This window comes from Eleutherodactylus coqui, chromosome 5 (assembly GCF_035609145.1).
Source record: "Eleutherodactylus coqui strain aEleCoq1 chromosome 5, aEleCoq1.hap1, whole genome shotgun sequence".
Classification (NCBI taxonomy): domain Eukaryota; kingdom Metazoa; phylum Chordata; class Amphibia; order Anura; family Eleutherodactylidae; genus Eleutherodactylus; species Eleutherodactylus coqui.
This window is the reverse complement of record NC_089841.1, coordinates 41,837,424-41,860,783: the sequence shown is the minus strand read 5'-3', so window position 1 is coordinate 41,860,783 and position 23,360 is coordinate 41,837,424. Positions and strand designations below refer to the sequence as shown.

The 23,360-nt window shown below is 44.9% G+C and overlaps 1 protein-coding gene across 1 annotated transcript in view; it reads left to right on the top strand.

Moving 5' to 3' along the window:
- LOC136626869 (interleukin-6 receptor subunit beta-like) overlaps window positions 1–23,360 on the top strand; it is a 42,289-nt gene that overhangs the window by 7,797 nt on the left and 11,132 nt on the right. The window contains exons 4-10 of the mRNA XM_066601826.1: window positions 3,673–3,793; window positions 4,379–4,545; window positions 5,733–5,887; window positions 10,520–10,676; window positions 15,372–15,454; window positions 16,206–16,410; window positions 19,010–19,192. Of these exons, the coding sequence (XP_066457923.1) occupies window positions 3,673–3,793; window positions 4,379–4,545; window positions 5,733–5,887; window positions 10,520–10,676; window positions 15,372–15,454; window positions 16,206–16,410; window positions 19,010–19,192 (1,071 nt within the window). The remainder of the gene's footprint in view (window positions 1–3,672; window positions 3,794–4,378; window positions 4,546–5,732; window positions 5,888–10,519; window positions 10,677–15,371; window positions 15,455–16,205; window positions 16,411–19,009; window positions 19,193–23,360) is intronic.

Below are 23,360 nucleotides of genomic sequence, written 5' to 3'. Positions count from 1 at the left end.
TACGATCGTGACCAAAGGGACGGATACACACAGGTTTCAGACAGCTGGCCCTGTGCTATAAGGGTGGATGACAAGGCCCTACCTAAGTGGGGACATCGTCTCAATAAAGGACGGCCCCCAGTGGTCTTCAGAACTGGGCCCTAGCTGATCTTAGGAACCATGCCACAGAACAGGAGACATACACATGGCACATAATAGGGACAGAACAACAGGACACATAGAGCCAGAAAACACAGCATACAGCAGCCAAAATGCAACCACTAGAAACAGGTGATAAGCTGAATATAAATACCAGGTATTAGTTGACATTTTGTACAAAACATGGAAGCTAGCGGGCCAACTTCATGGCTCCTGGCTATACCACTAGTCCCTACACTAACCAGGAGTCCAGCAGCACCAGACACAGTTCCACAGTAAGCTGCACAGGACAGGACACAGATCACGGGTCACACAGCAAGCTGACACAAAACTGACAGAAAATAAATGTACAAACGGACATGAACCAGCAAGACACAGATCACACAGCAAGCTGCAACAGGACAAACAATCAGGGCACGGACTCCACCCAGAGCTCGCATGAACACAGATTAAACTCACAGCAAGTCTATGTGTCCTCATACAGGGGGGATAAACAGTCAGCCACCAAGCTGACATAGGGAACCGTGTCAGGGATCCACCAACTGACACGCAGAGCGAGACATAAGACGTTTGGAAGCAGCACCTGTAAAGGGGAAGGGAAAAGGGGCACTGTATGTGCTACAGACAAGGTCTACAGGTGTCCAAACCATCTGTGGGAAGCAGAAAGACACAACAGACCTACATGCAAACACAAATCTGAGTGGGAACAAAACAGATACATCCAAACAGTACAAGACCAGCTTCAGACTGACAAGAGCTGGGTTTATATGTGCTGCAGACTAAAGGGGATTGACTGCTGGAGAATACCACACCCAGCAGCTCAATTAACCCTCAACCACCTGTGGAGCTGTGCTGCTAGGAAGCTTAGAACTACAGATCCCAGCAGCACACGTAACACTCAGGCTGTTTCTTCAGAAAGTGTAGACACTTTATTGTATCGATAGATTATATATATAGTGGCAAGTTGGGGTACACTTGCCTGTGGATCGCACACCTTTCTACCTGGAGTGGCAACCACACGCACAGAAACTGCTCAGGAGATGTGGATTTCTTTATCTGGCTCCTGCCAGCTTTTATTTCACGGCACAACACACAACGGCAATATATATAGTCCAAATAAGCACCCCAGCTTGAGTGTGAGTCCAGGGTTGTCGTCCCTGTCGGACTCTGGCCTTTGCTAGGCCACCAGCCGGCAGCACCTCAGCTTGCTGCACTGGTCCTCTCTGGCTCTCTCAGCCAACATCTCCCTGGCTGTAGCAGGAATGCACCCTTATATCCAACTTCTTGACCACACCTGTGGTCGTTTTCCCTTTTCTCAGGCCATTCTCTGTAGTACACCTCTACAATATATATATATATATATATATATATATATATATATATATATATTCGGTTGGAATTATTTCTAAAAGAGTGAACTAGCAATAAAAAGGACCCGACTCTCTTATACAATCCACAAAAAGACATTTCTTTGTTATCTAAAATCAAATAGATTGGTTACACTACAATATTACACAAGTGCAGCATACCCTTTAACCTTACAACTGCTGTATCTTCTCCCACCCCTAAATAGGAATACTTCTGCCCTCCTTTTTACCACACCCACCATCTTATATGTGTTAACTCTTTCTTATCCAAATCCCAGCTACCACACCTTCCATACATTTGATCTATGATCCTGATACCCCAACATGTAATCTATAAACAACCTGTCCCTTCCATACATCTCTAACCTAATATCATGATAACTTCACATGTAATCTATATGCAACATGTCCCCTCCATACATCTCTGACTTAATATCCTGATACACCCCACATTTAACCTACATATAACCTATCCCCTCCATACATCTCTGATTTAATATCCTGATAGCTCTTCATATGTAATTTGTATACAACCTGTCCCTTCCATACATGACCTAATATCCCAATACCTGGTTATCCAGGAATAGAAAAGCATGGCTGCTTTCTTCTAAAGACAACCCCACCTTTTGTGCATGGGTTTGTGTCTGATATTACAGCTTGGACAGGGCCAGCTCCAGTTTTATGTGGACCTTTGGATGAAAGTCTCATTGGGCCCCTTTGCAGTGTGACACAACACGTGGCAGTAAATCTGCAACAGCACATACGGTGATCATATAACTATAGATACCAGCTCTACATGGGTGCTTTGAAGACCATACAAGTGATTACAATACCATTATATTCACAAGTGATGTCCTCTCTGACTGGAGTCGTTCAGTTTCCATTTTCTTCTGTATCTGGTCCAGACTGCCATAACAACTTCTCCCAGCCACAACTTGTCTCTGGGGAATTTGGCATAAAGACATCTTTATCTCCTTGCTTTTCCATCATCCTCCTTACGTTATCTACACCTTTACAAAATCATCCTTCTATAGTACCCAAGATAATTATAATGCCACCTGTGGTGCCCCACACAGTAGTCTTGTCCCCATTTTAGTGTGCCCTGTAGACCCGACCAGCAAGTAGTGCTTATAGTGACCCTCCTTTCAGTAATACTAGCCCTTTTTCCCCATTCACTATACGCCCCTTTTATTAATAATGTCCCCTTCTGCGCTTTTCAAAAATAATTCCCCATTTGTCCCCTCTGAAAAATAATGTCCCCATTTGCCTCCTTAAACTAATAATGCCTCCAAAATCCCTTTGCATGTAATACCTGTAACACCTTGACTATTGCTGAACATTGATGAGCTCGGACATTGTTTTCACCTGCCTCTGGGGTCTCTGTCTCTGTCCCTTACCTTTAACCCCTGAATGACATGATCTATTTTGGGCATAAAGATACAATGAATTTTCATCTCCACTTTTTGAAAGCCATAACTTTTTTATTTTTCCATCGACATGGCCATATGAGGGCTTGTTTTTACTTCTTGTGTTACGAACTGTCGTTTTTATTGGTGCCATTATTTGGGTACATATAATATATTATAAAACTTTTAATAATTTTTTTTGGAGGGCAGGGAGAGAAAACATCAATTCTGCCACAGTTTTTTTTGTATATATTTTATGTCCCAGTAGGTGGCTTGAAACAGAAAAGCTATGATGGCTCTGATAATGCATTGTAGTACTTCTGTACTGCAATGCACTATTACTTACAATAATGATCACAGGCCATGGCGCAGGCTTGGATACCATTGTCTGGTTCTGGTTGCCATGGCAACCCATCGGTCCTCCGCGATTACATAGTGGAGGGCCGATGACCTTGCTCCCTCTGCGAACCTGTACATGCCGCGATCAGTCACAGAAGGCTCCTTTTGCGTTGAGTGCCATCCAGCAAGGATGGAAAATTCCAACCTACGGCAATAAAGGCTTAATGAGGCTTATTATTTGGGACATACATTTAGAGCTCCGTCCAGGATCTCAGAAGAGCAGCGGCCACTTGTAAGCTCAGTAAGGGGGTGAAGGCTTCTTCCACCTCCTTCCACACATCTGTGTACAGGTGAGATGTATGAACCCCTCTGCCAGCTTTATAATTACTATTTTTACCTGGTGATTGTGCTCCCTTTTACAGATCCTCCAGAGAAGCCGGAGAACCTGATCTGCATCTGTGATGACTTAAAGACTCTGACCTGTACATGGGAGCCTGGAAGAGATGCAATAATTCCCACCACATACACCCTGCATCTATTTTGGTAAAGAGACACTTGGCTGCGTTTTACCACCAGAGGTCACATTTGGTCCTTTGTGCCTTTCTCTGTCCTGGGCAATCTGTTAGATATCGGTGTACAAGGTATAATGTATGTGTGACAAACACTATAGGGCCTCGTTCACATCATCGCTTTTCCCATACACATTAGATGAAAGTTGGTTGTCGTTTCAACAAACTTTGAACGTTTCGTAGATACAGGAGTAGTGATGGGTGGGAGTTTGAGTACAGAGACCCCCACTGATATCTGCAATTAAATGGATTGTCCAACAATTGAAGAAATGTCAATCACTATGGTAAAAAGTCATAAATTGCACACCTGCGCCGATACTCCCGGGTCCTCCACCGGACTCTGTGTACTCTATCAATGACGTGTTGACATGACCAAGGTCACTGAAGTTAGCGATTAGCTGCAGTGGTCACATGGCATGTCATCATGTCAATGGTTGTAGCTTCTTGTCCCCTGTTATAACAAGAAGAGCAGCTCTGAAGCACAAACTGCTGCTCTTAATGTTCAGTACTATGAAGACTAAAGAAAAACATTCATTTCTATGCAATTTTGTATTTTCAGGGAAGAACAGGAGCGAGCGAGCTATAGCGCCGAAGCGGGGAACAATTTCTGTACCGTAAAAGGCCCAGACATTATGCTGAACATCGAAACCACTATTGTGGTGGAAGCAGTAAATGAGCTCGGTCGAGCAGAATCTGACTACGTCAAATTTGATGTTTCTGATATCGGTAAATGCTAATTTTTTTAATACTTTGTTTCAGAGGTCGGATCATCAGGTTAATATACAAGAGGTGGGAAAGGGTGTTAACCCCCTAACACCACAAAAAGTGCAGTTATGTCAAGAGTGTGCAGAGTTTATATGGAGGGGGATCACAAGCCGCTCCCTAGAAGGCGGGTGTCAGCTGTCTATGATAGCAGACACCCACCCACAGCAGCCACGATCAGCGCTGATGCTGACCAAGTCTGTGAACCCTCTAAATGCCGCTGTCAGTTCTGACAATGGCACTTAAATGCCACAATCATTGTTGGGGATTTCCAAATGGCCCCCCACCTCAATTGATCGCAAGTCAAGTAAACTAAATAAATAAGATGTAAAAAATAAGTAAAAAGGTTTTATTAATTATTGGAAAATAAGGCACATTTTAAGCACTATTAGATAATGGAGCACAAAGGGAGCACTGTCATTAATGGGGAAGAAAAGGGAGTACTATTATCCTTTAGTGGCACAAAGGTGGCACTTATTGTGGGGCATTTAGAGGGCTTTATTACCTTGTGGGGTCACAGAGGGTGCCCTATTACCTTGAGGGGGGCATTAAGGGGACATTATTACTTTGTAGAGCACAGAGAGGGAATTTTTACTGTGTAGGAGCACAATGGAGGAATAATGAGGGCATTATTATTGCCTTAGGTCACTGAGAATGGAGGATGTAGCAACACGATGGGTAGTCTGTATGTACCCCTTACTGCAGGGGTGTAGGCTGTAAATAGGGCATGTGATATGTAAAAAAGGGGATGTGGCTTGTGGAAAGAGGCATGGCCTACACAAAAAAAAAATCTCTGTTGTGCTTTGCGCACCTCTCTTTGCAGCCTCTGGATGGCAATTTCTAGAAGTTGGCAAAGTATAATTTTAATGAGTGCCTGACAATGCATCATTGTCCCTGCATAGAACATAGATTTATAATACCCTCTGATGGTTTTCATTGGTACCATGCAAGGAAAATAAGTGCCTCGTGTACTCACTAAAAAGAACTGTCAGTCTGATGTGGTTGTGGAGGTGGTGATGGAAAGAAGATGAGACAGAATGCACTAAATATCTTTTGAGAAAAGCAGATAGCACAAATCCAATATGCAATAAACGTTGCAAAATCAAATATATTTTTTTCACTCTCCCCTTTAATGAACCTTATGAATGAAGTGAAGCCCAGCCCTCCTGAAATTGTGTCCGCATCCGCTGTGCTGCAAAGAGTTTTGAGAATCGAATGGAAACATCCCATTAAAGAACACATGCCATTCAAGAATCTCAATTACAACCTCAGATACAAGCCCAGAGACAGTACTGTATGGGGGGAGGTAAGTGTACAGGACTAACTCTGTAGGGCATTATTGTGGAGCCCGGGGTCAGCATTTAATGGAAGCAGATTGCTGCTGCCATAAAGCTGAAATATCAATTTTTGCTGTAGAGATAGGTTCCTTTGCTTAGGGGCCAAAACTGACATAAGGTTCCAGATCATTATTCCTCCTTCACCAAAACTCTCTAGATGCTACTTCATGACAAGTACCAAACCCAGACGACAGATGCTGAAGTTCAAACTAGAATTTGAATGGCCTGCTGCAATAGAGCAGAGTTATCAGTTCAGCATTCAGCTGTCCATTTCTGGCCAAAAATGCACCAATTATTTTTATTTAGTGCAAAAAAAGGTCTAAATTTAAATACTATTTCAAATCACAATCTACAAGTGCAAGAAAAAAAGTAAGTGTACCCTGTGGAGTTCCGCATTAATGACTAATAAGATGTGGTCTGATTGTGTCTAGGTCACAATTATAGACAAACACAATGTAACTAATAACACAGACATTCATATATGTTACTGAGCACACTGGGTAATCATCCACAGTGCAGGTAGGGAAGTAAATGAACCGCTATGTGAATGACGTCTTCAAGAGCCATTGACAAATAGTGTTTCTATTAAGGAGATGAGATTAGAAGTGCGGGTTTACTAGGTGCTTTACCAATTAAATGAAGGCACACAAACCCTGATTACTGACAAATTTGCTGGTTAGTGTAAACTTTGCCTCTATTGTTACGTCCATGCTGTCAGGACCAGCGACTCTCGGGGTCTCCGTACCCACACCGCCGGCACTATCTCCCGGGCTGTGGGGGTGCGGCGCAGGGGAGCCCCCCGATCTTGGTGACCTCCCCTGGCCTCCTGGACGCCAGCTCCAGGCGCGCGCCCCCGTGCTCAGGGAGCAGGCGCCAAGGTAGCTGGGTTGCTGGGGACATGGCTGGTGCCTTCCTACGACACATCCGTGTTGCGATGACACTCTGCACTCATTGATTTATGTCTGGGTCTCTGCTCTGCACTTGTTGCTTCATGTCTGGGTCCTGCTGCTATCAGGCTCCCCGCCCCAATCAGCTGTTGGGGCGGGAGTTGTGACAGTATTTAAAGGGGTTGTCCCGAGGCAGCAAGTGGGTCTATACACTTCTGCATGGCCATAATAATGCACTTTGTAATGTACATTGTGCATTAATTATGAGCCATGCAGAAGTTATAAAAAGTTTTATACTTACCTGCTCCGTTGCTGGCGTCCTCGTCTCCATGGTGCCGACTAATTTTCGCCCTCCGATGGCCAAATTAGCCGCGCTTGCGCAGTCCGGGTCTTCTTCTTTTCTGAATGGGGCTCCGTGTAGCTCCGTGTAGCTCCGCCCCGTCACGTGCCGATTCCAGCCAATCAGGAGGCTGGAATCGGCAATGGACCGCACAGAAGCCCTGCGGTCCATGGAGACAGAGGATCCCGGCGGCCATCTTCAGCAGGTGAGTATGAAGACGCCGGACCGCCGGGATTCAGGTAAGCGCTGTGCGGGTGGTTTTTTTAACCCCTGCATCGGGGTTGTCTCGCGCCGAACGGGGGGGGGGGTTTAAAAAAAAAAAAACCCGTTTCGGCGCGGGACAACCCCTTTAAACTGCTCTGTTTCCTCCTGAAGTTGCCAGTGTATGTTTGGTCTCCAGCTACACCCGCGTACCCTTGGATTGATGCCCTGCTTTGACCCAACTTTGCCTTCGCCTGACCCCTTGCACCTCGCTTTCTCCTGTTGCCAACCCAGATTGCCTGACCTGCCTTTGTGTGCCTCCTTGTATTTGTCTGTGTGTATGACTCCTGCCCCGCATCTCTAGTGAGCCTAGGGAATGTCACCCAGTTGTCACCCTAGGGCTTAGCCTAAGGGGCAAGTAGGTAGGGACAGGGGTTGCGGGTAGTTTCAGGGACTTCCAGTTACCCGGACCCCAGTTTCTTCACACTTGCAGGCCATGGGAACAACGACTTACATGAATGCAACCTAAATGAAGGTTAAGGGTAAACAGGAGCTGGGACGGGAATACAGGACCGAACACCAACATCAAACAAGCATGAACCAGACATGCATCCAAGGAATCTAGACACAACAACACAGTGGATGGCCTCATACTTACCAATGTATTACACAACTAGATAGAAATATCTATAAGTAGGTACGAAGTATTGGTTTGTATTTTGACCAAAATATGTAAGCTCACATCAAGGGTCCTCATTGTCTCTTGAGTTCCTACTAGAGATGAGCGAACGTACTCGGATAAGCACTACTTGTCCGAGTAATGTGCTTTATCCGAGTACCTCTCTGCTCGTCCTGAAAGATTCGGGACGCGCTGCGGAGCGGGGAGCTGCAGGGGAGAGCGGGGAGGAACGGAGGAGAGATCTTTCTCTCCTTCTCTCCCGCCCGCTCTGTCCCGCTCCCCGCTGCGACTCACCTGTCAGCAGCGGAGCGCCCCGAATCTTTCAGGACGAGCGGAGAGATACTCGGATAAAGCACATTACTCGGACGAGTAGTGCTTATCCGAGTACGTTCGCTCATCTCTAGTTCCTACACTAACAAGACAACTACAACAAAGGAAAGATGGACCCTGCTTACAAGCGGAGCAATTGTCCTGATAGGGACGGCTCAATGCTGGAACCTAGGGGCAAACTGTCTAGATGATAATAAGCAGGAGCACAAGACAAGGGAAATACAACATAATAAACACTGAACAGGACAGTTCAACTAGTGTAGTCAACACCTACATATATAGAGAGAACATGACTCTCTGCACACCAAGTGACTGCAACATAAAGGGAACACCACACAGAAAAAGTCATAGTTCACACCTAGTGTAGTCCACACCTTCAGCCCTATACAGTACAGGACCTTGTTCATAGCACATGTAGTCCACACCTTCAGACATACACTGTGCAAGTCATTGTTCACACCTAAAGGCTGCTCACCTCACAGACAGAAGAAAACCCCACTCAAAACCCCCAAATTCCTCCTCAATTTGTGAAAGTCTAATTTTCAGCTGCAGGAAATGTTTGGTGGATTGCTGCCAAAAAAGGATCTATAGGCTATCAGATTTAAGAGTTCACTTACTTTTCCCCTTGCACTGTGGATGTTACTCAACGTACTCAATCAAAGACATGAATAGTCCAACTGTCTGTATGTTATTAGTTACATTGTACTTGTCTATAATTGTGAGGGCTCCCACCCACTGGCGTTTTTTTCTCCACTGCGCTGCGAGAGTAAGGGCTCCTGCACACTTGCGTTTTTTTTAACGCTGCGATATCGCTGTGTTCTTTTAACCAGATTGTCCATGGGACTTTCTAATGTTAAAAACGCATCACACAAAAATTGCAATGTACCAACTTGCGATGCGTTTTTAACATTACAAAGTCCCATTGACAATTGCTTTAAAAAACACAGCAATATTGCAGGAGCCCTGAGTGAAAACTCTCACAGAGCAGTGCGAGAAAATCGCTGCGATATCGCTGCGACAGTCTTCTCAATGGGGCCAGCGGCAGCAGCGCTAGCCCCATTGAAAAGATATGGAGAATGCCGCGGACTTCTGCCACAGCTGTCTCACCTCTCCTGCTGTCAGCCGCGTCCTCCTCCGGCTGGCTCTGCTACTGAGCTCTTTCAGCAGACAGGGATTTAAAAATCCATGCCTCCTGAAAGGGCTGTGCGGATTGGCTAAGGGCTCAGCCAATAGCAGCTACTGCTTAGCTATTGGCTGAGCACTCAACCAATGGCAGATAGCTCTTAGCTATTCATTCTTGAATAGCAATATCTTAGCTCTTAGCTATTCATTCACGAATAGCTATCTGTCAGTGAAAGTGTTGGACAGCAGTGCCGGAGAGGACGCGGCTGACAGCAGGAGAGGTGAGTAACTTTTTTATTATTTTTTTAACCACTTTTTTATGATTATCGGGGAAGGGCTTATATTTCAAGCCCTTCTCTGATAATCATTCTGCAGGGCTTGTCAGAAACCACTGCTTTCAATGGGATCGGCAGCATTGAAAGCAATGGGATAGCATGCCGCGGACTTCTGCCACAGCTGTGACAGCTGTGGCAGAAGTCCGCGGCATTCTCCATATCTTTTCAATGGGGCTAGCACTGCTGCCGCTGGCCCCATTGAAAAGACTGGCTATGTCATAGCGATATCCCAGCGATTTTTGGGATATCTGCCTGCGTTTTTCTCGCACTGCGATGCGAGACTTTAACTTTAGAATCGCATCGCAGTGGAGAAAAAAACGCCAGTGGGTGGGAGCCCTGACTCAGATACAATCAGAAATCAAAATTTATCCATTAAGGATTCCAGGTTATTCCCAAAGGGTTCACTTACTGTTTCTTGTAACTGTATCTTATTAAATTATAGCTGCATGAAGCGGCCACTAGGAGGCGCTCACTGCATACAGATTCATGCAACTTCCACTGAACTTACTTTATCATTTAAAGTTTTCCAACAGTTTGAAACCCCCATAAGGAGTGATGGAGTCCAGGTTCAAGCAGAACAGAGAGATTGTGGACCTGTTTCATCCTACCAGGTTTAGGGGCGAAGCTGCTTGCATTGAGCCCAGAATGTAATAAAAAAATGTCATATACTAGTGTTCTTTAGTAATATCAGACCTTCTAACCATCAGGTCCCTGAGAATGATCTAGAAAAAACTAACAGTTCAGTCATACTGGAAGGACTTGAGCCTTTCACAGTCTACGTCATAAGAATACGCTGTAAGCTGATGAACAGAGGATTCTGGAGTGAATGGAGCAAAGAGTATACAGCAGTCACTGCCGAATCTGGTAAGCTGTATGTGGACCCCCCTGCAACATGACAAAATACTTTGTCGGATGCCCCCACTAGGGGGCAGTGACTGCATACTGATTTATTATTGACTTCCGTGTATGGATTGCATGCAGTGGAGGTACAGTACTAAGGACCACTCTATACCGAACACATGAGGGTCCTCATCACCTCCTTCTCATCAAGGACTCCATATGTCCTACAGAACCAGGCACTTTTTAGCAATTTTACCCATATGGTGGTTTTATTGCCCTATTTTCCCAACCTGGCCAAAATTATTTTGTCTATGTTTTTTTTTTCAACAGGGTTACTTTTAATACTTTTTATCACTGAAATCTTTTTTTTTATTATTAGGGGTAAAGTGTACAAAAAAAATTTATAGTTATTTTTAAAATTATTATATTTATATTAAAATAAAGTACAGGATTTGATTCGCCATTTTTTATCGGATGTTTTGATATATTATTTGTATAATCTCGTCTTACAGGGCAGATATGGCAAGGGTTTATGTTGGCAGTGGATCGTTTTCTCTTTTTATATACATTTTTATTTAGTTCTGTAATTTTTTTACTTGTTTTTGTAACTTTTTAAAAAAAATCTATGTTCCCCATGACATCATATCAAATCTCTAGGGGTCATTCACAATGGGGTTTTTTTTATCTAACATTTTTCTACTGTAACTGTAGCATCCATAAGAGCCCTCTAGTGGGACAGTAGTGCAACACCCCAGAGGGATGACCCCGACACTTGACTGCAGAGCTGGAAGGGATAAGTTTTGGCTTGTCATGGTGGCACTTACCAGGCTCTGGTCCCTGAGGGATATCACGTACCTAAGGCTAGAGCAGGATCGCAGGACACCTTTGACACCCCTTGAATAGGGAATGCCAATATTCGGGACGAGGGGGGTAGTAGTAGTTATCACTCGTGACGCCACCGTTCCCACACACCTGTATGCTACACGGCGGAGAATAAACACAAAGACTTGTGTATAGTACCTCAGGTCCCCAGGAACGGTTGAGGCCCGGTATAACTTTACTTCAGAGTTAAATGTTAATAAACAGCTAATAAATGCTATACAGGTACAATTCTCTTTAAGGAAACACAGGCTAGAGCTCAGAGGTCAGGGAGGCTACACAGGATGCATGTGGTCCTACAGTCCGCGTTATCTGTACGGTACCGCTCCTGGACTTGGAGCATGCCAGAGGAGGGAGGGGGATTGGGGTCACTCCGCAGACACTCCGGCAGACAGTTATTCACAGGAAGACTTAGACAATAACACCCCATGTTCAGATGCGTGGGTGTGACACAGTGGTGTACCTCTGTACGAAGACCTAGATTGTGGACAGCCACACAGGAAAAGTCTGAAGTGTGAATGGGTACCTGTACAGTGGATTCTTCTATAAAGAACTATTAGGGAATGCTCTCTCTCTGATGGTGCGAATCACTCCACTCACATCCAGACTTCACTTGCTACGGGATATGGCTCCTCTTCCTCCATCTTCACCCACATGGAAGCTAAAGGTGCTTTCATGTGGCTCTGTGTTAGCACTCTCTGCTCCTGAAGATGGACTCCTTTCCTGCTCTCAAGTACTCCTATTTATACTCTCTCTCATTCCGCATGACATGACAGACTAATGCATCTACATCCAGGCAATGATTTTATTAGCATTAACCTCTCAAGCGCCACAGCTGTGCAACACACACACTGGATATGACAAGACCAGCTTTGCACAGTGCATCTACAAAGGACAATACATGCATGACATTTATGGAGGGGGCGAGAATGGTGCTGACTTTCATCCCCTCTAAGAACTCACTGCTCAGTCACGGAGTGTGCTAGATGAAACCTGTAAACACAACTCCTACCCCTGGTCACCTATATGTAAGAATGTACCCAACCCCTGTGTACTCTGACTAAAAGAAGTGTCATTTCTAAGTGGGGCTTCTATTTATGACAGCGTGTAAAGGATTTTTAACCCCTTGAGTGGCGGGTTTCCTACCACCCTGTCGTGCCCACCAGGGCAGGTTTTTTAAAATGGTCTAATCATTGAATTTCAACTAATTTTGCAGTTGCATCTCAAGAGCCATAACTTTTTCATTTTTCCATTGACATGGCCATATAAAGGCTTGTTTTTTGCGGGACAAGTTGTGATTTTTTAAACGGGGCGGAGGAAAAAAAGAAATGGGGAAAAAAGGGGGCCATGTCATTAAGGGGTTAAATAATGTATTAACTTCCTTCTGTGGGTCATTACGACGCATGGATACCACATGTGTGATTGTATTTTTGATTTTTTACAAAGTAAAGGCAGACAAGTGTTTTTTGTTTTTTTTTTAATAATTTTTTTACTTTTTTTTTATTTATTTTTTTTATTTTTTGTCCCTTTAGGGGACTTCCACAGGGACCCATCAGGACCCCTGATCACATTCCGGGGGTCCGATGGTGATAGCCCTTTACATGCTGCAGTGACAGCCCTTTACATGCTGCAGTCACATAGACTGCAGCATGTAAAGGGTTAACACAGCAGAGATCGGAGGTTTTCTCTGATCTCTGCTGTAAGAGCTAGTACCTAGCTGTCCTCTGACAGCTAACAACCAGCTCTCCCTGCCACAGAGACCATGGGCTTGCTTCTGACAAGCCGATGGTCTCTATGGCAACCTGTAAACAAACCAGTGCAGGAGATTGCCGGCATATCGGCAATATCTTCTGCTGGTTTTTCAAAGCCCTTGCTTTGTTCTCTGTGGGACTCTGCAGGCAGAGTACACTGTCACAGCTTGTGGCATTGTGCTCTGCAGCTCCCATAGTGATACATAGCCCGGAAATCTTCCGGGCTATGTTGCTATGAGCAGTGGAGCTCGTCCCGGAAAATTTCCGGGCGTGCCACTCAAGGGGTTAAATGTTGCATAACTTTTCAACATGAAAAAATACTTTGCAAGAATAACGTAACTTTGAAGTCTTTTTACTGATAACTGAGAAAACAAGAAAAATGAAGGACTGTCTCTTATGTAAAGAGTTCTAAGGAAAGTGGAAGTGAATCTGTGGCAACAGCATTTTGCCTATTTCTGCCCACTGATTCTCCCTGCTTTCTTCATCAGCCGCAGCTGCTGCAGCAACATCACCTACCAGTCAGTGACTCCTCATCGTCCTCCATCCTTGCAGAGCAGGTAGAAGGAGAAGTAGATGCAGTGTCTATGCTGAGCGCAGGAGACACAGCAGGTCTCCTCAGCGGCATCTGTGGGAGTAAACAGACCGATTCTCTAGGGGTCATTCACAATGTATTTTTTTTTATCTAACATTTTTCTACTGTAACTGCAGCATCAATAAGAGCCTTCTAGTGGGACAGTAGTGCAACACCCCAGTGGGATGACCCCGGACACTTGATTACAGTGCAGAGCTGGGAGGGATAACTGATCCAGATTGTGGACGGTCGCACAGGAAAAAGCATGCAGTGTGAATGGGTACCTGTACAGTGGATTCTACTATAGAGAACTATTGGGGAATGCTCTCTCTCTGATGGTGCGACTCACTCCACTCACATCCAGACTCACTCGCTACGGAACATCGCTCCTCTTCCTCCATCTTCACCTACATGGAAGCTGAAGGTGCTTCCATGCGGCTCTGTGTTCCTCTGTGAGTCTCTGCTCCTTAAGATGGACTCCTTTCCCGCTCTCAAGCACTCCTATTTATACCTTCACTCATACCACATGACATGACAAACTGATACATCTACATGCAGGCAATGATTTTATTAGCGTTAACCTCTCAAGCGCTGCAGCTGTGCAACACACACACTGGATATGACAAGACAAGCTTTGCACAGTGCATCTACATACTGCGTCTACCCAAAAATATGACCTACCCTGATTATAAGACCTACCCCGGTTTTCAGGAGAGGCCTGAAATATAAGGCCTCTCCCGAAAATAAGACATAGCTAACCTGCATTAAAAAAATCTATACTCACCTGGTCCGTGGCGTCCCAATGCGCACGCCTTGCTGGAGGTGGGGTATTCAAAGCCCCGACACCAAGAACAAGCTCAGCTGTGAGACCAGGAGGACGCAGTTTACTACAGTGCCGCCGAGGACCATTGGGAGGAATCGGGACGCCACGGACCAGGTGAGTATAAGGCCCCCCCCCCTGAAAATAAGACACTGTGCCCTTTTTGGGGCAAAAATGAATATAAGACAGTGTCTTATTTTCGGGGGAACACGGTAGGACAAAACATGTATGATATTCATGGAGGGGACCAGGATGGTGTTCTGGGCCACTACAGTAGTCCCTGTCGGAGCTGGGCAGGGGTCTGCTAAGACTTTACAGCTCTCTCATGCCAGGGGTCATGGCGATCATGTGATTGCCGGCTCCTATGCAGCAACTGGCAGCAATCAGCACTCACAGAGCACTATATGGCCTGTAGAAGTGTATAAAAACCACTTCTGTTTTCTCCTCTGGGTCCTCAGCTGTGTCTGACACATTGTGCTAGATTGCAGAAGCTTTAATCCTGCGTCATGTATTTTCTATTGACCAACATTGAAGTCCAGGACCAAGCGCCAAATTTTTATAGCGTTTAGTCCTTAATGGATAAATCACATGCATATATGCAGCACCTTGGTGACCCAGGAGGCTTCAGTTGACATAGGATAAATGGATTTGATGGTAGGCGGCAGCCGGATATAACTTTGTTGCTCTTCCTTCTCCAGCACCATCTCAAGCTCCAGAATTTTGGAGGAGGATCCGCAAAATCGACTCTGAGCAGAATAGGACCATCCAGCTGATGTGGAAGGTAGATATTTCTGTGTGAGGTACTGTGAACCGTCCCAGATTCTGGGGGGCTATTTCACCATCCCACAGAAAACACGTTTTGAGGGGCAGATATACCACCTGTACAGCCAGGAATGAACTAAAACAGCTTATACTCAACTTTCTCTCCACCTGCCACCCCTCTTCCCTGCCTCTTTGGTCCCCTGCCAACATGATCATGTGCTGTCTAGCACATGATCCCTGTGGACAATCAATTTTTTGATTGGCCACATTTACTACTATTGGTACTGTTACTACTGGGTCCACTAACGGGGCACTATTACTACCGGGATCACTGTTACTACTGGGGCCGCTAATGTGGACACTATTGCAATTGGGGCCACTAAGACTGTTTTTACATAGCCAATAGGCGCCTTAATACAATTTTGCATCAAAGTGCAATGCTATGTGAAAAAATGCATAAAAAGTCCACCTACCTGGGGTCACTAGAGGCTTGCAGGGGCAGATACTGTATAACAGTTACAGGTAGTAATTGTGGAGTATGATTCTCCTTAGGGAGAGCACCTTGTGAGGAGACTTATCAGGCCATGCATGATCCTCTGGGAAATTATGCAAATGAAAGATAAAATTAAGCCCCTACAGTGCCACCTATTGGAAAGCAGCATTCCTGCATTTAACAGCCTTGTAATTGGTAACAGGGTGATAATATGACTGGTGGTCTTGGCTAAGAGGTTATACAGTTGAGTAAACAATCTTCTTCTGTTTCCTACTAGGATTTAGATTCTCATGCAAATGGAGTCATCCTGGGATATAAAGTGACCATGAAGAGAGGTCTGGAAGTCAACTCATTCACTGTGACGGACAACACGTACAATATTATTGTCTCTAATGACTCCTATGAAGTTGTTCTCACTGCATACAACAGTCAGGGCTCCTCTCCTCCATCCACACTGATTATCCCTTCCATCACAGATAGAGGTACGTCACCGCCATATAGTGCATATAGCATGACACCATCTATAGAATGAAGATCCACATATGATATTAAAGATCTGCAAATCCATAATATATACAGGCACAAAACTAGTTGTCAAAAAGTCAGAACCTAAAAGTTATTAGAATGAAATAAAACTGATATGGGTGGGCATGGAGGCTCTAGTACCCTGTTGTATCGCCTATAGCTTGGATACTAGATGTAATACAGGAGGCAAAAAAGGCTCTAGTACACTGTTGTACCACCTCTAGCCTTGATACAAGATGTGATACAGGCTGGCATGGAGGCTCTAGCTTGGATACAAGATGTGATACAGGCCAGCATAGAGGCTCTAGTACCCTGTTGTACCGCCTCTAGCTTGGATACAAAATGTGATACAGGCAGGCATGGAGGCTCTAGTACCCTGTTGTACCACCTCTAGCTTGGATGCAAGATGTAATACGGGAGGGATAAAGGCTCTAGTACTCTGTTGTACCACCTCTAGCCTTGATACAAGATGTGATACAGGCAGGCATGGAGGCTCTAGTACCCTGTTGTACTGCTTCTAGCTTGTATATAAGATGTGATACAGGCAGACATGGAGGCTCTAGTACCCTGTTGTACCGCCTCTAGCTTGGATGCAAGATGTAATACGGGAGGCATAAAGGCTCTAGTACTTTGTTGTACCACCTCTAGCCTTGATACAAGATGTGATACAGGCAAGCAGGCGGCTCTAATACCCTGTTGTAACGCCTCTAGCTTGGATACAAGATGTGATATGGGCGGGCATGGAGGCTCTAGTACTCTGTTATACCATCTCTAGATTGGATACAAGATGTGATACGGCGGGCATAGAGGCTCTAGTACCCTGTTGGGCCGCCTATAGCTTAGATACAAGATGTGATATGAATGGGCATTGGAGGCTCTAGTAGCCTGTTTTACTTGTCTCTAGGTTGAATGCAAGACACGATACAGATGGGCATGAAGGCTCTAGTACCAAGTTGGACTGCCTCTAGCTTGGATTCAAGATGTGATGCGGCAGGCATGGAGGCTTCAGTACCCTGTAATCCTGCCTCTAGCACGGACACAAGATGTGACACGAACGGGCATGGACGGTCTAGTGCCCTGTTGGACTGCCTATAGCTTGTATACAAGATGTGATATGGGTGGGCATGGTGGCTCTAGTACCCTGTTGTACTGCCTCTATCTTGTATACAAGATGTGATATGGGTGGACATGGAGGCTCCAGTACCATGTTGTACCACCTCTAGCTTGGATACAAGATGTCATACGGGTGGGCATGGAAGCTCTAGTACCCTGTTGGGCCACCTCTAGCTTGGAAACAAGATGTGATAAGGGTGCGCATGGAGGTTTGGATGCAAGATGTAATATGAGTGGACATGGTCACTCCAGTACCATGTTGTACCACCTCTAGCTTGGATACAGAATGTGATACAGGCGAGCATGGCGGATCTTGTAGCCAGTTGTACCGTCTCTAGCTTGGATACAAGATGTGATACGGAGGGCATGGAGGCTCTAGCACCCTATTGTACCGCCTCTAGCTTGTATACAAGATGTGATACACGCAGGTATCAAGGCTTCCAGTACCCTGTTGTACCACCTCTGGCTTGTATACAAGATTGGATACAGGGGGCATGGAGGCTCTAGTACTCTGTTGTACCGCCTCTAGCTTGGATACAAGATGTGATACACATAGGCATGGAGGCTCTAGTGCCCTGTTGTACTGCCTCTAGCTTGGATACTAGATGTGATACAGGGGGCATCGAGGCTCTAGTACTCTGTTGTACCGCCTCTAGTTCGGACACAAGATGTGAAATGGGGGGGCATGAAGACTGTAGTTCCCTGTTGTACTGCCTCTAGTTTGTATACAAGATGTGATACGGGGGGCATGGAGGCTCTAGCACCCTGTTGTATCAACTCTAGCTTGGATACAAGATATGATACGGGTGGGCATGGAGGCTTTAGTACCCTGTTGTATCACCTCTAGGTTGGATACAAGATGTGATACAGACGGAGATAGAGTCCCTAGTATCCTGTTGTACTGCTTCTAGCTTAGATGCAAGATGTGATACGGGTGGGCATGGAGGCTCTAGTACCCTGTTGTACCGCCTCTAGCTTGGATACAAGATGTGATACAGGCAGGCATGGAGGCTCTAGTACCCTGTTGTACTGCTTCTAGCTTGTATATAAGATGTGATACAGGGGGCATGGAGGCTCTAGTACCCTGTCATACCACCTCTAGCTTGGATACAAGATGTGATACGGCCGGGCATGGAGGCTCTGGTACCCTGTTGTACCGCGTCTAGCTTGGATACATGATATGATACGGGTGGGCATGGAGGCTCTAGTACCCTGTGGCCTGCCTCTAGCTTATATACAAGATGTGATACAGGCAGGCATGGAGGCTCTAGTACTTTGTTTTACCACCTCTAGCTTGGATACAAGATGTAATACGGGTTGGCATGGAGGCATACAGGTCCCGTATAGTATCCTGCAGCATATCGCCCCTCATTTGCTGTAACTGAGCCGCTAGATCATGTAAAGTTGTACGTATAGTTATGTCTCCTCTGTTATGTCTTCTAGTTGTGCAGCCGGCAAATATGAACGCTAAAATGTTTTACAAAGACGGACGACTCTGGGTGGAGTGGACTCCATCAGCCGGAGCTCTGGGTTATGTGATTGAGTGGTGCAGTAACTCTCAGTATATGGACTGTGATCCGGAATGGCAGAGAGAGCCGAGTAACACAGAGAGAACGTTTGTCAGAGGTAAGAACCAGAAAGACAGGTATGGTCCAAGAAACTTCAGGATGCCTGCACCCCTCCTTAGGTTCCGGGGTAAACTGATTACAGTCAATTACAGAGGGAAAATAATAGGACATGTGCTTTCTTCCCATTACTCCTTAGATGCAGTAAAGGAACCAAATGTTTTACAGAAACAGTACCAGAACCATGCTTACTACAAAAATGCAGTATCAGAACAAAGCTTACTGCATAGATACTGTACCAGAACCAAGCTTATTACATAAATACAATTATAGAAGCAAGCTTACAGATAACAGAAAATAGCTTACTACATAGATGTGGTACCAGAACGAAGTTCACTACATAGATACAGTATTAGAACCAAGCTTAGTACATAAATACATTAACACAGTAACATAATATGTTAGGCTGGAAAATGACATATGTCCTTCCAGCTCAGCCTACTACTACCGGTACGTCATGGAGCGGCGGGGTATGTATGAAGAGAGGTTGCGTGGCAACCTCTCTTCATACAGTGCAGGCGTCAGTTGTTTATAACAGCTGACAGCCGCAGGCAATAGCCCCTATTCGGCCGATCGCGGCTATTAACCATTTAAATGTCAATTCTGACAGCGGCATTTAAATCCCCCGAATGATGTTCAGGGGTCCCGCACGCCCCCCTCCCCCCCCCCCCCCGCGGTGAGATCGGGGGAGCTGTGCAAGTGTCATGCCAGCCGGGGGCCTAATGAAAGGCCCCAGGGCTGCCTTACCAGACTGCCTATCAAGCCATCCCCGTGGGGTGGCTTGATAGACTGCCTGTTAAATTGCAGTATGACGTAATGCTATAGCATTACGTCATACTGCAGGAGCAATCAAAGCATCGCATGTTAAAGTCCCCCAGGGGGACTTCAAAGTAAAGTAGAAAAAAATCAATAAAGTTTTTTTAATTGTAAAAAAAAAAGTTATAAAAGTTTAAATCACCCCCCTTTTGCCATATCTATTATTAAAAAATCTAAATTATAAAATAAAAATATGTGTTTGGTATCGCTGCGTCCGTAACAGTACGATCTATCAAAGTAGTGCATTATTTTTCCTGCATGGTGAACTACGTCCGGAAAAAAAAATAAAGAACGCCAGAAATGCACTTTTTAGTTACCCTGTCTCCCAGAAAAAACGCAATAAAAAGCGATCAAAAAGTCGGATGTACTCCAAATTGATACTATCGGAAACTACAGGACATCCCACAAAAAATGAGCCCTTGCTCAACTACGTCGACGGAAAAATAAAAAAGTTATTGCGTGCACAAAATGACCACAGAAAATAATTGAAAAAAATTAAATGTCTTTGAAAAAAAAAAAAAAGAGTAGTATACTAAGAAAAAACTTATACAAGTTTGGTATCGTAGTAATCGTACCGATCCATAGAATAAAGTTATCATGTCGCTTTTGTTGCCGTTTGTGCGCCGTAGAAGCAAGATGCACTGAAAGATGGCGGAATGTCGTTTTTTTTTTCATTTTACTCCACTTAGAATTTTGTTAAAGTTTTTCAGTACATTATATGGTACAATAAATAGCTCCATTGAAAAATACAACTCGTCCCGCAAAAAACAAGCCTTCATACAGCGACGTCGATGGATAAATAAAGGAGTTACAATTTTTTTGAAGGGGGAGGAAAAAAAGAAAATGGAAAAAGAAAAAGGGGCCGCGTCATTATCGGGTTAATCCATAGGAAAGCAAAAAAAAACAATGATGTAGAAGCCAACTTTCCTCATGTAAGGGACAAATATTTCTTTCCAACAATCAGAATAATCCCTGGATCAACGACCCTTCTGAGGTAATGATACAACATGTAATATTGTAACACTCAAGAAAGGTGTCCAGGCCCCTCTTGTACGCTTTTAATGAGTTCACCATCACCACGTGCTCAGGCAGAGAGTTCCATAATCTCACTGCTCTTACAGTAAAGAACCCCCTTCTATGTTGTGTAGAAACCTTCTTTTCTCTAGATCAGGGGTGTCAAACTCATTTTCACGGAGGGCCACATCAGCCCAATGTTGTCTTCAAAGTGATGATTGTAATTGTAAGACTGTAGAAATACAACTACTGCTTATCAGCTGGCTTAGCTGCTAAGGAGTAGCAGCAGTAGTAATATTAACCCCCTCAGTAGCCTCAGTAATTTTAACCCCACAGTAGCCCCAGTAATAATAATAACCCCCCTCAGTAGTAATATTAAACCCTCTCAGCAGCCCCAGTACTAATATTAACCCCTCTCAGTAGCCCCAGTAGTAATATTAATCACCCCACCCCCCTCCCATATCCTCTTCTCGGCGCCGATCCAGGGTGCACACTGACGTCAGTGTGTGGGCCCATAATGTTTCCTCCCTTGTCCTCTCCTGTGGAACTAAGAAGGAGAGGATTCAGGAGAGAAGGATGCCGGCTGCACACGGATGTCAGAGTGTGCGCCGGGATCAGCGCTACCAGCAGCGGCACTCCATGGCTACCGGCCGAGGGGCTGCGGCACCCGGTGCGGTAATCACTACAGTGGTAAGCAGTCAGCAGCTATGTGGCCCACAAGCATGAACACTTGCAGGCCACATAGATCATGGTGGCGCGCCAGATTTGGCCCACGGGGCTTGTGTTTGACATGTGTGCTCTAGACGTAGAGGATGCACCCTTGTTATAGTCACAGTCCTGGGTATAAATAGATGATGGGACAGATCTCTGTATTGATCCCTGATATATTTATACATAATTATTAGAGCGCCCCCTTGTTACAGTTTTTGGTATAAATAGATGATGAGAGAGATCGCTGTATTATCCCTTGATATAGTCATACATAGTTATTAGGTCGCCCCTCAACCATACTTTTTTAAACTAAATAATCCCAATTTTTATAATCTCTCCGAGTATTGTAGTCCACCCATGCCATTTATTACTTTAGTTGTCCACTTTTGCATCCGCTCGAGCATTGATATGTCCTTCATATGCCCCTCCTCATCATGTGCCCCTGGACCTCTTTTGCTGATCCCCATGATCCTATTTGCCTTGGCAGCAGCTGCCTGACACTCCAGTTAAGCTTACAGTTAACGAAAATCCCCAAGTCCTTTTCCAGGTCAGAGTTACCCTGTGGTTTCCCATTTAGTGTGTAATGGTGACATGTATTCAAGTATTTCCTGCCCATGTGCAGAACATTACATTTATCAGTGTTAAGCCTCCTTTACCACTTTTCTGTCCAATTCCCCAATTTATCCAGATTCTCTTGCAACCACATTTTGTCCTCTCTTGTGTTAATTTCTTTACATAGTTCTGTATCATCTGCAAATATTGATATTTTACTGGGCAATCCTTCCACCAGGTCATTAATAAATATATTAAAAAAGAATAGTGTCCCATACTGACCCCTGTGGTACCCCACTAGTAACGGTAACCCAATCACAGTTTGTACCATTTACAACCACTCTCTACTTTCTATCATTGACTTACCTACTTACACACATTCTCCCCCAGACCAAGCATTCTCATTTTATATACCAACCTTTCATGCGGCAAAGTATCAACCGCTTTGTAAAAGTCCAGATGCACAAGATCCAATGACTCTCCGGTCCAGTCTAGAACTTACCTATTTGTAGAAGTTGATCAGGTTGGTTTGACAGAAGCGATCCCTTGTAATCACACTCTATTACTCTCATTACCCTTCCCCCAGTCCCAAGATTAAATACTCCTCCAACCTTCTAGCCATCTTCTCCCCTAACACAGCTACACCCTCTCCATTTAAGGTTCAGCCTATCCTACTGTAGAACCAATAACTTACAGCAAAGTCAGCCCAGTTTTGCGGTCTTCCCCCTACCCCTCCTTCTGTCACCCAGCTAGCTGCCTGATCATCCTGCACTCCCATACAACCATCCATCCCCACATCTACCCAGTGAGGAGCAAACTCCTTTCCATGATGTCAATAGATCTCATCCAATATTGACAATAGGCTTTGCCCCTTGTGCACATGAATTCTCTAGGTTCTCTGAATTTTTTCATATTATATACTGTAGATGGTAGAACACTCAAAGGCTTCACAATTTTACGTTGCGCAACATTTTTCTGAAATTGTTCCAGAATTTTTAGATGCAGTTTTTTGCAGATTGATGAACCTCTGACCATCTTTGATTCTGAGAGACTCTACCTCTCTATCATGCTGTTTT